The 12,898-nt window shown below is 41.3% G+C and overlaps 5 protein-coding genes across 6 annotated transcripts; 2 read left to right on the forward strand and 3 right to left on the reverse strand.

Moving 5' to 3' along the window:
* Positions 1 to 348: 348 nt before the first annotated feature.
* On the forward strand, positions 349 to 3,673 carry LOC108827016 (mechanosensitive ion channel protein 6-like). The gene is made up of 5 exons (XM_018600362.2): positions 349 to 2,310; positions 2,384 to 2,507; positions 2,589 to 2,882; positions 2,967 to 3,169; positions 3,244 to 3,673. Exons 1-5 carry the CDS (start codon positions 641 to 643, stop codon positions 3,554 to 3,556), a joined length of 2,604 nt encoding a protein of 867 aa, XP_018455864.2. The 5' UTR covers positions 349 to 640; the 3' UTR covers positions 3,557 to 3,673.
* A 132-nt stretch (positions 3,674 to 3,805) lies between these two features.
* On the reverse strand, positions 3,806 to 5,759 carry LOC108827022 (probable gamma-glutamyl hydrolase 3). Of its 2 annotated transcripts, none has more exons than XM_018600368.2 (9): positions 5,592 to 5,759; positions 5,300 to 5,386; positions 5,114 to 5,203; positions 4,839 to 4,933; positions 4,590 to 4,740; positions 4,457 to 4,519; positions 4,291 to 4,379; positions 4,124 to 4,216; positions 3,806 to 4,023 (listed from the first exon to the last, which is right to left on the reverse strand). In XM_018600368.2, the coding sequence occupies exons 1-9, from the start codon at positions 5,757 to 5,759 to the stop codon at positions 3,990 to 3,992; spliced, it is 870 nt and encodes a 289-aa protein (XP_018455870.1). In that variant the 3' UTR covers positions 3,806 to 3,989. The 2 variants fall into 2 exon arrangements, with proteins under 2 accessions (XP_018455870.1, XP_056850321.1); XM_056994341.1 differs by having other exon boundaries at positions 4,457 to 4,531.
* Positions 5,659 to 8,428, reverse strand: LOC108827019 (uncharacterized). Its single transcript, XM_018600364.2, has 8 exons — positions 8,277 to 8,428; positions 7,917 to 7,972; positions 7,699 to 7,823; positions 7,347 to 7,506; positions 6,905 to 7,254; positions 6,294 to 6,764; positions 6,054 to 6,162; positions 5,659 to 5,948 (listed from the first exon to the last, which is right to left on the reverse strand). The coding sequence occupies exons 1-8, from the start codon at positions 8,343 to 8,345 to the stop codon at positions 5,816 to 5,818; spliced, it is 1,473 nt and encodes a 490-aa protein (XP_018455866.1). The 5' UTR covers positions 8,346 to 8,428; the 3' UTR covers positions 5,659 to 5,815.
* A 368-nt stretch (positions 8,429 to 8,796) lies between these two features.
* LOC108827023 (50S ribosomal protein L13, chloroplastic) lies at positions 8,797 to 10,206 on the reverse strand. Its single transcript, XM_018600369.2, has 4 exons — positions 9,870 to 10,206; positions 9,489 to 9,674; positions 9,230 to 9,400; positions 8,797 to 9,111 (listed from the first exon to the last, which is right to left on the reverse strand). Exons 1-4 carry the CDS (start codon positions 10,128 to 10,130, stop codon positions 8,995 to 8,997), a joined length of 735 nt encoding a protein of 244 aa, XP_018455871.1. The 5' UTR covers positions 10,131 to 10,206; the 3' UTR covers positions 8,797 to 8,994.
* A 151-nt stretch (positions 10,207 to 10,357) lies between these two features.
* On the forward strand, positions 10,358 to 12,793 carry LOC108827020 (protein VTE6, chloroplastic). Its single transcript, XM_018600365.2, has 5 exons — positions 10,358 to 10,803; positions 11,757 to 12,010; positions 12,098 to 12,221; positions 12,330 to 12,434; positions 12,522 to 12,793. The coding sequence occupies exons 1-5, from the start codon at positions 10,390 to 10,392 to the stop codon at positions 12,615 to 12,617; spliced, it is 993 nt and encodes a 330-aa protein (XP_018455867.1). The 5' UTR covers positions 10,358 to 10,389; the 3' UTR covers positions 12,618 to 12,793.
* The last annotated feature ends 105 nt before the right edge of the window (positions 12,794 to 12,898 follow it).

A 12,898-nucleotide genomic window follows, 5' to 3' on the forward strand; every position in this document is an offset into this window, starting at 1 on the left:
ACTCGCTTTGTGCAGACTGCAGACTCCGTAAAGTAGTAATAGCATGTTTTGTAACTTTCTGGTTTATAAAAATTCTCTCTTTAAAAATGTAAAGAAACACTTTTTAAACTTATAACTACTATTAAATACTCATAATATCGATAGTTCTCGGTGATTAATCACGCGTATGACCAATGTACATTCCAGAGACCGACCAAAGATGGAAACTATTAGATTTTTATAAATATTCGGCACAGTTAAAATATATTTAACTGATATCCACTATAGAAAATTACTATAAAAGAACTTAATTTAGCGAGTATAAACGGCGATCCACCGCGTGATCAAGTTCTTCTCGAACTTTGCAAAGTTTGGTGAGGAAAATCGAGAGAGAAGATGTGTGTCGTCCAAAATTCAAAGTGATGATGACGTTTTTGTTGTGCGGCAGCGATTGGTCGCCACGCGTCATACCTTCATAATAAGATCAATTAAATTTGCATTTATTAAATCTCTCTTTCTTGTAGTATCAGTCTATGACCAGCTATGATCTGAAAAAATAAAATAAAAAAAGCGTTTTCTCTTCTTCTTAAAGCTTTCACAGTTACTTTATAATCCGTCTGGAGTAGTAGTAACCCTAACTCGCTGGATTATACTTTAAATCATGGCCGTCGATTCAACTGACCGGCGTGAAGTCATCCTCAAAATCAACGATCCTGAGCACAACGGAACCAACAACAACAACAACAACAATGGAGTCTCCGGCGGAGAGACGGCGGGGAAGATATGGAGAGACGGAAGTTACGATTTCTGGACCGACGGCCAGGGAAACCTCCACAAAGGCATTAACCCCGACGGCGAGAGATCCTCCGCCGCGGCGTCCGAGGAAGGTAAAGGAGACGATACCGAGCCGTTCGAGTTCCGGCGCGGCGAGGATCCTCCGACGAAGCTGATCGGTCAGTTCCTCCACAGACAGCAGGCCTCCGGCGAGATTTGCCTCGACATGGACCTGAGCATGGAGGAGCTCCAGTCCAAAGGCCTCACTCCCGTCTCCGAGTCTCCGGCGTCTTCCGCGAGAGCTAATGACGCCGCCGCCGCGGCGGGGGGAAGACGAGACAGCCGCGACGGAGGAGGAGGAGAAGGCGTCGTGAAGTGCAGCGGAGCCGCCGCTGCTCCTCCGAGAAACTCGACGAACTTGCTCAAGATGAGGACTAGGTCGCGACTCTCCGATCCGCCGACGCCGAAGCCGCCGTTACCTCCTCCTCAGTCGGGGAGGATTCCTAAGTCGGGGCAGATGAAATCAGGTTTCTTCGGGAGAAGCCCTAGAACTCAAGGAGGAGGGGAGGAGGAGGAAGACGATCCCTTCGCTGAAGAGGATCTCCCAGAAGAGTATAGGAAGGATAAGCTCAGCTTGTGGATCGTGTTGGAGTGGCTGAGTCTGATTCTGATCATAGCTGCTCTCGTCTGCACGCTTTCAATACGTTTCTTGCGTGACAAGGTAATCTGGGATCTGAATCTCTGGAAGTGGGAGACGATGGTGTTGGTGTTGATATGTGGGAGGTTGGTCTCGAGCTGGATTGTGAAGATTGTTGTCTTCTTTGTCGAGAGAAACTTCCTTCTGAGGAAGAGAGTTTTGTATTTTGTTTATGGAGTGAGGAAGGCTGTGCAGAACTGCTTGTGGTTAGGGCTTGTGTTGCTCGCGTGGCATTTCTTGTTCGATGAGAAAGTTGCTAAAGCGACGAAGACCAAGGCGCTTCGTAAAGTGACTAAGGTCATTGTTTGTTTGCTGGTTGGGTTCTTGTTGTGGCTTGTGAAGACGTTGCTGGTCAAAGTTCTCGCTTCTTCGTTTCATATGAGTACATACTTCGATAGGATACAGGAGTCTTTGTTTACTCAGTACGTGATTGAGACGTTGTCTGGTCCTCCTTTGATTGAGATTCAGAGGAACGAGGAGGAGGAAGAGAGGATCAGTGTTGAGGTTAAGAAGTTTCAGAACCCTGGCGGTGGTGTTGAGGTCGCGTCGGGGACTCAGAAGAGTCCGGTTGAGAAAAGCCCGTTGCTGCTCTCTCGTGTTCTGTCTGATGGAGGAGGAGGAGGAGGAGATAAGAAAGGGATTACGATTGATAGCTTGCATAAGATGAATACTAAGAATGTTTCCGCGTGGAAGATGAAGAGGCTGATGAATATAATCCGGCATGGATCGTTGACCACTCTAGATGAACAGCTACAAGATCCGAACTTGGAGGATGATAAGGGAAACCAAATCAGGAGTGAGTTCGAGGCTAAGCTCGCTGCAAGAAAGATCTTTCACAATGTAGCCAAGCCTGGATCAAAGTAAGTAAATCAACATCCAAGGCCTTGACCATATCACATTATGAATACTAACCAATAGCAATTGGATGTGTAGGTTCATCTACCTGAAGGACATATCACGGTTTCTGCCAGAAGACGAAGCTTTGAAGACTTTAAATCTCTTTGAAGGAGCAACTGAGACAAACCGAATCAGCAAATCATCTCTCAAAAACTGGGTGGTAAGAAGATTGGGTGATAAATATAACAATCTTTTAACATTATCCAGATGTTTAATGAATCTACACAAACATTCTTCACAGGTGAATGCTTTCAGGGAGAGAAGAGCGCTTGCGTTGACCCTAAACGACACAAAAACAGCAGTGAACAGGCTTCACAAGATGGTGAACATCGTAGTTGGGATCATCATAATCATTATCTGGCTTATCATTCTTGGAATCACTTCCACCAAGTTCCTCGTGGTTATGAGCTCGCAAATCGTGGTTGTCGCATTCATATTTGGAAACATGTGCAAGATAGTATTCGAATCTATCATCTACTTGTTTGTGATACACCCCTTTGATGTAGGCGATAGGTGTGAGATCGACGGCATCCAGGTGAGTTTAAAACTTGTCAGTTTTTGATATTGTATTGTTGGAAGAAAGCTTATTGATTCTTTTTTTTTTGTTTTGTTTCTCCAGATGGTTGTGGAAGAGATGAACATACTGACAACTGTGTTCTTGAGGTTTGATAACCAGAAAGTTGTGTACCCGAACAGTCTCCTCTGGACTAAATCTATTGGCAACTACTACCGTAGTCCCGATATGGGAGATGGAATCGAATTCTCCATCCACATCACCACTCCAGCTGAGAAAATCATGCTCATCAAGCAGAGAATCACAAGGTACATTGCATATTTTCATAACCAATTTCACAAATTTTATACATAAGACTTATGACATGCATTCTCTGTGATAGTTACATTGAGGGGAAGAAGGACCATTGGTATCCAGCGCCAATGATAGTATTCAAAGATATGGAGTCACTAAACAGTGTGAGGATTGCGGTTTGGCCAACGCATAGAATGAACCATCAAGACATGGGAGAGAAATGGGCTCGTAGATCTCAACTTGTTGAAGAGATAGCCAAGATTTGCAGAGAGCTTGACATTGAGTATAGGTTGTATCCTCTTGACATCAATGTCAGAACTTTGCCCACTCCTACTACCGGGTTGCCTGTTTTCGACCGTCTTCCACCTCACTGGACTGCTCCTGGTTCCAGCAGCAAATGAGAGTATATAGAATGAAACAAATTTTATATAGTTTTGGACCGTGTTTTCTCATTTTATTTCTTCTTTGTAATACGAGATTTAGAATTTAGCAACTGATCTACTCCACTTTCCATGTGATATACTCGTCTAATTCAAAAATCATGTTTTTAAATTAATATAACAGAGAAACATTCAACATTGAGTAACATGCAAACTACAATAACACCAGTTTCCAGATCATTGTAATTGTTTCACATTCACTTGACAAACCGGCCACGGTTGTTGAGAATGGCTTAGAACCGTCGACGTCGTTTCCCAACCCTCTGGCTAGGGGAAGAACCGGTGTAAGGAGTTGAGGAAGATATGTCCGGAACAAACACTGCTGAGTTGAGGAAGATATGTCCAGCAAAACCAATCGGCTCGGGACTTTGATCTTGGAGTTGGGATTTTTTTTTTATATGAAAATGTAAGCCTCGTCGTTGCCGCTCCTGCAAAATAAACGAGAACGACAGATCCAATAATAATATGACCGTTTCAAAACATACAAGCATAAGTGTGTGAGCCCAATGGTGGAGTTAGTTGGGTTACCCTTTGTATCCTGAGTAGATTAGCTTGTAGTTGTAGATGAGATTGCTTAATACATTATCAGGAGATGGTCTGTTGAGTGACTTTCTAGATTCACTGCACCAACATTCAAAAAACAAAAACAAATTAAGATATAGAGCTAATGGATCTTCTGAATTGAGAAAACTTACCTGACTAGATAGTTTGCAGCGTGCTGAGTCACCTGGATTGCGTCCTCGGAGTGTGGAATCTCAGGTGATCCCCACTCAAATGCATTTTTCTAACAAAGAGTATTTTATTTGTAAGGATCTTTCTTAGCAAAATGATGTCCATTAATTGGTTGTGAAATAAGAGTACCTCTGGATGCCATTGGAAGGCAGTCACTGGGTATCTTTTTGATCGAATAGTTGATACATAAGTCTGGAAAAGAAACTATCATGTATAATAATCATACCATGTTTATAGGAAAAAAAAATGTTTATTAACTTACCTTGCCGTCTCTATCAGCGCTGGTTGTAAGGATATCAAAGAAACTAGACAGAGAAGGATTGGCTAGAAAGGTATCTGGTGAGATACCGAACTGGTGGTTCTGCAAAACCAAACAGTCTGTGCTGACTTTTCTCAACAGCTCGGGAGAAAATCTGCAAAATTTGAAACACTAGAATTTATTTTTAATGACTTTGGAGCAGCACTGAAAAGTAAAAAGCTTAAAGCTATATATATATATATATGTGTGCACCTTTGGAAAACTGTTCCTTGTATATTAACATTCTCAATGAACTGGAGACTTGATGCATAATACACTGAGTTAAACCTTTCAAGAATGTCTCGCCTCTGTTTAAAACAAACACAGAATCGTTATAAATGTAGAACGGAAGGTGTAAAAGATCCAAGAATCCTGATCCAGCTCCATTATAAAAGCAGCAAGGTAGAAACAATGAATGCATTTTCACTTTTAAATCTACCAGACATGATGATGTAAGTGTTATTAGCTGTGAGAAGCTAGAAAGGCACCTGACTTATGATCATTGACAAAATCTCGAATCCGAGGCACATGGCGTATACAGGAAAATGCTCTCCTGCATCATTTTTCTCTAATACTTTCTGTGAGAAACATCAAAAGGAGTTCAACACAAAACAAAGAGGTACCAAAGGACTCAGCTAACAATGTTGAAGAGAGTGAAGACTGTAAAAGCTTACATTGAATATTTTTTGGACGACATCGTAATACAATCCTTCTTTAGCCCAGCCACCAGTGAATATTACACCATTTACTAGTTCTAGCTTCTGCTGATTCCATAAATAATTAACATGAACTAGTTTTGGCAATCAATCCAATTATTAACCCAAAGTAGACTGTTATAAGTAACCAAACGAATGCGAGAAAATGATGCAGAAACAGAAAATTGAAACATATAATAATAAACATATACTAAAAGAAATATTTATGATTGAAGAGGATTTTGAAATTACATGATACAAGAATAGTGACCTGAAACAGCCTTTCTTCAGGCTCGTTGTAGATGAGCGGGATCATTAACGCTAATAAGATGAGCAGATAGACAAGACCTGCAACAGTTTCATGATCCGTGTGGTTGATAAAAAAATCATTAACGGCTCTAGAGTTTCTTCTTTTCAATACATAAACGAATTCAAGCATTACAATCAGATGAATACCAAAGTTCTGAGAAATACAAACAAAAGTGTTTTGTAATTTTAGACTTTCTTCTTGAAGAAAGACATTATGTTCCCTTGCTTTGGATCTTTCACGTTCCCTCCTTTCTTGCTTCCTGCTTTTCCTCCTGCGTTTCCTGCTCCCATGGCCGGGCTCTTCTTCTGCACAACCGCCCTGAAACAATGCAACTCCCATGCTTTAAGATCGTTTCCACCGGATTCAAAAAACCTAAATTGATCTTAATATTACACAATGGCTATATTATCTATCGAAACATACCTGTTAACAGCAGCGTTTGCGCTTTTGCCATCATTTAACTTCTTACTTGTATCAGTATCTTCTTTCTTCGTTGCGTTTGTTTCTGTTTCCTCCCAGACCACCTCAGTTACTACATATGCAACCAAAAGAAGGTCAAATAAGCGAGAGGCATTGACATTCCAAGACACTGGCTAAATGCGATGCATATGTGTTAGTTATTATTGAAAACGAGATCTTAGATGCTTAAACATGTGAGCATACCTTCTCTCCCACGCTCATCAATCCGCGTCTTCAACACTTTTTTCCTTTTCGGTGAACTAGGAGCATTACTCATTCTTCCCTTTGAGGGATTGACTCCAGCTTCAGAACCAATGGCCTGGATCTTCTTCTCCTTTGATGAAGCCATAGGTTTCTCCTCTTTTTTGACACCCGAAGTACCAGCAGAGGTAGTTTTTTGACAGTCTTGTTCGCTGACCTCTGGTTTATCTGTTTCGGTCTCTCGAGATACACGTTCATCAGGCTTCTCCGTACCCGAATCTTCTTTGATTTCTTCGCCATCTGGACGTGGACTAATCTTATGACTACTAGGAGATGCTAAGCTGATAACATCTTCACACTCTTCATCAGAAAAGTCAAATATCACCTTCCTTTTTCTGTTCCTGATACTGACATCTGGGGCCTCATCATCGCTGCCTCCCTTGCTCTTGTCATTGTGAGAAGGCTTTTGAGCTTCTGCACCAATTACAGAACATTTCAAACAGGAACAAGACTAACTAAAACAGATACCTTAAGGCAGGAAAAAAATGCCAACTCCACATAAAGGAAAACAATTAAGAACAAAAAAACTGGAGTGAATAGATTAGAAAGTAAACCTGAGGTATCGTTGTTTTTGACAGAATCATCTTCTGTTTTCACAGGTACACGGCCCCACATATTTTTCAACGAACCCCCAGTTCCAGCCACGCTCTTTTGGGCCTGTCCGATCTTTTTATTAGCGGGCACAGGAAGGGACTTTTCTTTATCATTGGAGGATTTCACAGTTTGTTTTTGAGCTGGAGCCTGATGGCCAACCTTGGGGATTGAAGGCACTGTAGACTCTTGACGATTTAAACCACTTTTCGGTTGTACAGTAGTTCCCACACTTGCAGTTCCCGGGGCTGTAACATTTGCAGTGCCTCCCTCTATATTACGCTTTATAAAAGAATTGGAGATTCCACAAAACCTGGTCCATACATCTCCAGTTTCAGTGACAAGGCCGAGTCAACAGTACTGGACAGTTTTCCATGTATAATAACAGAAGAGTGTGTAACGTACCTGTTGTCTCTCAAGCAATTATCAGTGGTAGAAGGCTGCAAGAAGAGTTCTTCTGCTTGAACAAACTCACTGTTCCATATGGCTGCTGGCTCCATTGGAATACTAGCTTGAACACTGTATATAGAAACTGAATGAGTTCCATTGAACTCTTTCTCCACTTCTGCACAAAAGCAATGGCAGGGAAGTGTCAAGTCGTTAACTTTTAGTAGCTGCTTAACAGAAAGGTGGAAACCAGAAGGAGAAAGCTATAAGATTCAAAGAGAACTATCTGCAACGAACAAGGTACTGCTAACTTGCAAAAATAATCCTAATATGTCAGCTATGAGAGTTAAGCCAGGTTTGGAATTGTAACCTGAAAGTTTGGAACTAGATACAAGCCTTGTGCGGTGATCGGAAGGTGTGTTCTTTAGCCACCCAGACACAATATATACAACTTCCAGACCTTTCCCATTTTTCTCCACGAAATCCTTAAGCAGCCTAATAAACAAAAGAGTCACGGTTCTTACACAAAAAAAAAACAGATCTTTTCAAGTAGCCAAAACTCCAAATGGGCGGTAAGAACAAATGTACCTCTTGGCAGTTATTGATGAAAGAGAGAAATTACGACTCAGCCATTTGTAAGATACCTGAATAAAATTGAACGAATCAGCAGTCATTATAAGAACCCTAGTCGCTCAATTTTTACATAACACCTCTTGAAATCTCTGGACCAGATTTAGTTCAATAGAAAACCCTAAACATAACACTGATACAACAACAACAATCTAAAGCTTCGGAATCAAGCAATTAAACCCTAAATCGACCGGATGCAAGGATGGGGAGAAACGAATTTTTGACAAGCTTTAAAACCCAAGCGAAATTGAAATCGGAAAATCTAGTCAGAAAAGGTTGAGGAGTCGAGAGATGGATTGAGAAATAATCGGTAGTTACCACTTGAAGCTGATCGGAGACGAGAGACGAGAGCTCGTCGAGGATATTTAGGGTTTCGGTTTGTGTCATCTTTCCGCTTCTCTTTGATTTGTTTTTTCTCAGATTTGGGAGGTTTTTCTTCGAGGCGATGGCTGGGTCTTTCCCGCCACATCTTTCGCGGTGCTTTTAAGAGAGAGAGAATTATCGACGATGTGGGCCTGCGGTAGCGAGTTCTTTTGGCCCATTATCCCACTCATTTCTCTAATTGCTATTTCTTTATAATTTGTTTTTTTTTTTTACTTTTTTGATAAGGGTAAAATTTATTTATCTCACAACTTTTGTACAATGCCAAGTTTGCCAACAATGGTTGTTAAAGACTTCAACTGATGAAGATGAAACAGTTTTCTTGAATATGTGACCTTATTGAGAAGGTTTTGTTATAGAGTTAGCAGAGGAGGTATTGCTTATGGTGTTTTGGAGTGTTCTACACCATATCATCTTTCTATGTCTAGTTTCTGAAGATAGTTGGCAGCAAAAAAACTGACTGAAGGATAATTTAACATTACAAAAGCTTAAAGCATATAGAGTTGATAGAAGCAAGCAATAGAAACAAGAATCTGCAAAGTCTCCTCTGGTTTTGAGATGATGAAACTAGAGAAACCCGAGAAGAAGAAAACACTCTTATGCGCTTGGCGATAATGGTAGCAGTGGAGCTTAGTACAGATATTCCCTGGTGTTTCTATTTCTGCAGCTGTATTCTCTTGTCCCTGATGGGCAGATCAAGCGGCTTCTGCGCCTCGTGAGGATGCTCTGGGCCTTTGTACACCTTCAGGTGATTGAACAGAGCTCTCCCAAGCTGCCACAAAACGAGCCAGATCATGTAAAGAGTGAGTGTGTGGTTTCACGACTAATCATCCAAACGGAGACGACTAATAAAAAGCTAAGGATTATTAATTATGATGTATCTAACTAACCCGTCCCTTTGGAAGCATTCCACGAACAGCATGCTCAATTATTCTTTCAGGGATCCTCTGCTGTAACTGATCAAATGTTTCCACTGTCATACCACCAGGTCGTCCCGAATGCCTCCTGTACAGCTTCTGGTTCCTCTTCTTTCCAGACACAGCAACTTTCTCAGCATTCACCTTAACCAAAAACCAAAAGAAAGAACACAAGTTACATGAAACAGAGTGCCTCACAACAGTCTTGTTTTTTTTAATTTATTTCTCATACCACAATCACAAAGGCTCCCATGTCGACACTGGGAGTGTAGGAGGCAAGGTTCTTCCCACGGATGTGATTAGCAATGGTGGATGCCAATCTACCGAGAATCTTGTCGGTTGCATCGACAACATACCAAGGCTTGTCCGTGTTCACATGGTCTGAAGCCTTTGGATACCACGTTGTGTTCCAAATGTCCTGTTAACAAAAAAAAGTACAGATTCAACAACGCTAACCATCCAAAGTCTACAACTTTAACAAAACCCATTCTCAAAACACAAACCAAGGAAGCAAAAGCTCCACACTTTACGAATCAAGACATCAATTTTCAACAAGCGTTAATGCTGAACAAAGATTGAATTAGATAAATAGAGAGAGAAAAGAAGTCGTTACAGGGCCGTTTGCTTCTTCTTCGTCGAACATCCACCGTTGATTCGCCGGAACAAGGGAGGAAGTAGTAGCAGTAGTACCCTGCTCCTCCGCTTCGCATTTCACCTGCAATCCCCTTTTCGTGTTCGCGTAAATGCAGACTCTTGCCGACGGCTTCGAGATAGCAGTTAGGGAGAAGAAGCCTAGAAACGGAGACCTTCTGTTACTTCCAGAAGGTTTCACCGAAGGGAGTATAACCGTTGAAGACGAACAGAGAACCGCCATGTTTGTTTGTGTTTCTCTCCTCTGCTGCTTCGCTCTCTTTTGATTTCTCGGATAAGATTTGGGTTCTTCAGTTAATAACAACAGTGGTGGCAATAACTGTAAATAAGATTATTAATAGGACTAGAATGATAAATATAAAAAAGGTTTAGGATCCGACTCATTTGGAGCTCCGGATCCAGCCCGAAACGCTTATATTTTTTTTTATTACTTTTTTTTCTCAGGTCTTCTCAAGCAAGCAAGCAAGCAAAGTGTGAATATCATGGTGTCGATTTCGGCAACACTACTCTTAAATTCTACATCCCTTTCACCTCTGAGCTTCCCGAGATTCTCGGGATTTTCTTCTCCGTCTCCGTTCGCTAGATCCCACCGATTTTCACATCGTAATCTGGAATCCTTTTCTAACGGAACTCCAAGCAGATCCGACGGTGGTGCTATGTCGGCGGCGACATCGATGCAAGGAGCGGTGACGGAGGCGATGAGACTGATCCAGACGGCGTCTCCCACGTGGAAATCCGCCGTGGCTAACAATCTGTTGATATTCGTTCTCGGGTCGCCGCTTCTCGTCGCCGGATTGTCAGCTTCCGGGATCGCCGCGGCGTTCTTGCTCGGAACTTTGACTTGGAGGGCTTACGGCTCTGCTGGGTTTCTCTTAGTCGCTGCTTACTTCGTCATTGTAAGTTAACTCGTAGTAATGTGACTTGATCGTATAGTTCATTAGCTGTATTATCGTTCGGTGTAGGCCTGTAGGGATTGTGAACTAGGTTTACAAAGGTGTAGTCTTTACTACTGGTTTTGAAAATGTATTGAATTGTTGGAGATTCTTGTTGTATTGTCTCTGTAGATTGAAACTTGAGTTTAAGGGAGCCTAGGTCGTTGGATCATGCTCAAAGGCATCATAGCCTTGGTTGTTGGTTTTGAGAATGCATTGAATTGTTGGAGATTCTTGTAGGAAGAGCTTTTTGTAATGTATTGTCTCTGTAAGATTGAAACTTGAGTTTAAGAAGCCGAGGTCGTATAGGGATTGTGAGTCAGGTTTCAAAGGCATAATCTTTGATTATTGGTTTTGAAAATGTATTGAAGTGGCTGAAGCGTTGGAGATTACTCAGATTAGTAATAGGCAGTGTATTTTCTATGCAGATTGAAACTTGAGATTAAGGAGCTAGGTCGTATAGGGATTGTGAATCAGGTTTCAAAGGCACAGTCTTTATTGTTGAATTTGAGAATGTATTGAAGTGCCTGAGACGTTGGAGATTCTTGTAGGGAGAGATATTGTTATAGACAGTGTATTGTATCTGTAGATAGAAACTTGAGATTGTGGAGCTAGCTAGCCCATCTGATCATGCTCAGAGGCATAATCTTTGATTATTGGTTTTGAAAATGTATTGAAGTGGCTGAGATGTTGGATATTCTTGTAGGGAGAGATTTTGTAATAGGCAGTTGCATTGTCTCTGTAGATTGAAACTTGGGGTTAAGGAGCTAGATGGTTTGATCTTGCTCAACATTGAGATGATTCGTCTCTACTCTGTATAATTTCCTTAAAGCTTTAAAATTTAGTATCGTGTTTCACGGACCGGGAGCTGGAAAGAGTAACACTTAGTTGGTTTAGATGATTTTACAATGTCACAGGGAACAGCGGCGACAAAGGTTAAGATGTCAGAGAAGGAAGCGGAAGGCGTGGCAGAGAAGAAAAAAGGTAGAAGAGGACCACGCAGTGTGATTGGTTCAAGTGCTGCTGGTTGCGTCTGTGCTTTTCTTTCCATATATCAAGTGGGAGGATCAGCTTTTTCTCAGCTTTTCCGCCTTGGTTTCGTTTCCAGCTTCTGCACTAAAGTCTCCGACACCGTCTCGAGCGAGATAGGGAAAGCTTATGGAAAAACTACGTGAGTATATGCTACTTCTAATTCAACTATCGCCATCTTCTGTAACGGTTTGTTGTTACTTTGAAACTAACTGGTGAAAGCTTGCAGGTATTTAGCCACAACATTTAAGATAGTACCAAGAGGAACCGAGGGAGCTATGAGTGTTGAAGGAACATTGGCTGGGCTTCTAGCATCATTTTTTCTTGCCTCGGTTGGCTGTTTCCTGGGTCAGGTACAGAACGTTAGTTTTACATTCTTGTTAAAAATTCTCTTTCAACATCTTTCTTTAGGTTGTTGATAAAAGAGGTTTTCTTGTTGGTCTGGTCTCTATTGAGAACAGATAACTCCACCAGAAGCAGCTGTATGTGTACTAGCTTCCCAGATTGCCAACCTTGGAGAAAGCATAATAGGCGCTTCTTTTCAAGACAAAGAAGGATTCAAATGGGTATGCTCTCTCTGTCTACTTATTATTGCTGTTCTCCGTTGGCTGTATTTTTGTGTCTTATTTGTGGTGACTATTTTTTTTTTGTAGCTAAACAATGATGTAGTGAACGTGATCAACATAAGCTTGGGAAGCATCGTGGCGATATTGATGCAGCAGTTTATACTCCAGAACTGGGTCAAGTAAAACCTGTCGTAGTGGTCTCATGGGAGTCTCAATGAGGTTAAGATTATTAGATGCGAACAATCCACATGTAAATACATTATATTATGTAACAATTAGTCCCACAACATGTTGAACTCTATTCGCCTTTGATATATTCTCTAGTAGATAAAAGAGGAGGCTCAAAATCTCTTTGATCACTTACTTCCTTTCATATGATATCCAAAAACTTTATTGATTTATAAACATGCAAATAATTTTCAGAAAGTGTAACGAAACAAACTGTAACAAAAAGACAAAATAAT

The sequence above is a fragment of the Raphanus sativus genome, chromosome 9, assembly GCF_000801105.2.
Source record: "Raphanus sativus cultivar WK10039 chromosome 9, ASM80110v3, whole genome shotgun sequence".
Taxonomy (NCBI): Eukaryota; Viridiplantae; Streptophyta; class Magnoliopsida; order Brassicales; family Brassicaceae; genus Raphanus; species Raphanus sativus.

What these genes read in the sequence shown, in the direction of transcription:
- LOC108827016 (XM_018600362.2), top strand. Translation starts at nt 641, where the DNA reads ATGGCCGTCGATTCAACTGACCGGCGTGAAGTCATCCTCAAAATCAAC. An exon ending in CATCTCTCAAAAACTGGGTG is followed by an intron (nt 2,508 to 2,588) that starts GTAAGAAGATTG and finishes CATTCTTCACAG; the next exon opens with GTGAATGCTTTCAGGGAGAG. An exon ending in GTGAGATCGACGGCATCCAG is followed by an intron (nt 2,883 to 2,966) that starts GTGAGTTTAAAA and finishes TTGTTTCTCCAG; the next exon opens with ATGGTTGTGGAAGAGATGAA.
- LOC108827022 (XM_056994341.1), bottom strand. Translation starts at nt 5,759, where the DNA reads ATGCTTGAATTCGTTTATGTATTGAAAAGAAGAAACTCTAGAGCCGTT. An exon ending in TGTCAATGATCATAAGTCAG is followed by an intron (nt 4,934 to 5,113) that starts GTGCCTTTCTAG and finishes TGTTTTAAACAG; the next exon opens with AGGCGAGACATTCTTGAAAG. An exon ending in ATCTACTCAGGATACAAAGG is followed by an intron (nt 4,024 to 4,123) that starts GTAACCCAACTA and finishes TTTATTTTGCAG; the next exon opens with GAGCGGCAACGACGAGGCTT.
- LOC108827019 (XM_018600364.2), bottom strand. Translation starts at nt 8,345, where the DNA reads ATGACACAAACCGAAACCCTAAATATCCTCGACGAGCTCTCGTCTCTC. An exon ending in TCATCAATAACTGCCAAGAG is followed by an intron (nt 7,824 to 7,916) that starts GTACATTTGTTC and finishes TTTGTTTATTAG; the next exon opens with GCTGCTTAAGGATTTCGTGG. An exon ending in TGATGAGCGTGGGAGAGAAG is followed by an intron (nt 6,163 to 6,293) that starts GTATGCTCACAT and finishes TTGCATATGTAG; the next exon opens with TAACTGAGGTGGTCTGGGAG.
- LOC108827023 (XM_018600369.2), bottom strand. Translation starts at nt 10,130, where the DNA reads ATGGCGGTTCTCTGTTCGTCTTCAACGGTTATACTCCCTTCGGTGAAA. An exon ending in AAGAAGAAGCAAACGGCCCT is followed by an intron (nt 9,675 to 9,869) that starts GTAACGACTTCT and finishes TTTTGTTAACAG; the next exon opens with GACATTTGGAACACAACGTG. An exon ending in TGGGAGCCTTTGTGATTGTG is followed by an intron (nt 9,401 to 9,488) that starts GTATGAGAAATA and finishes TTTTTGGTTAAG; the next exon opens with GTGAATGCTGAGAAAGTTGC.
- LOC108827020 (XM_018600365.2), top strand. Translation starts at nt 10,390, where the DNA reads ATGGTGTCGATTTCGGCAACACTACTCTTAAATTCTACATCCCTTTCA. An exon ending in TCGCTGCTTACTTCGTCATT is followed by an intron (nt 10,804 to 11,756) that starts GTAAGTTAACTC and finishes ACAATGTCACAG; the next exon opens with GGAACAGCGGCGACAAAGGT. An exon ending in ACAAAGAAGGATTCAAATGG is followed by an intron (nt 12,435 to 12,521) that starts GTATGCTCTCTC and finishes TTTTTTTTGTAG; the next exon opens with CTAAACAATGATGTAGTGAA.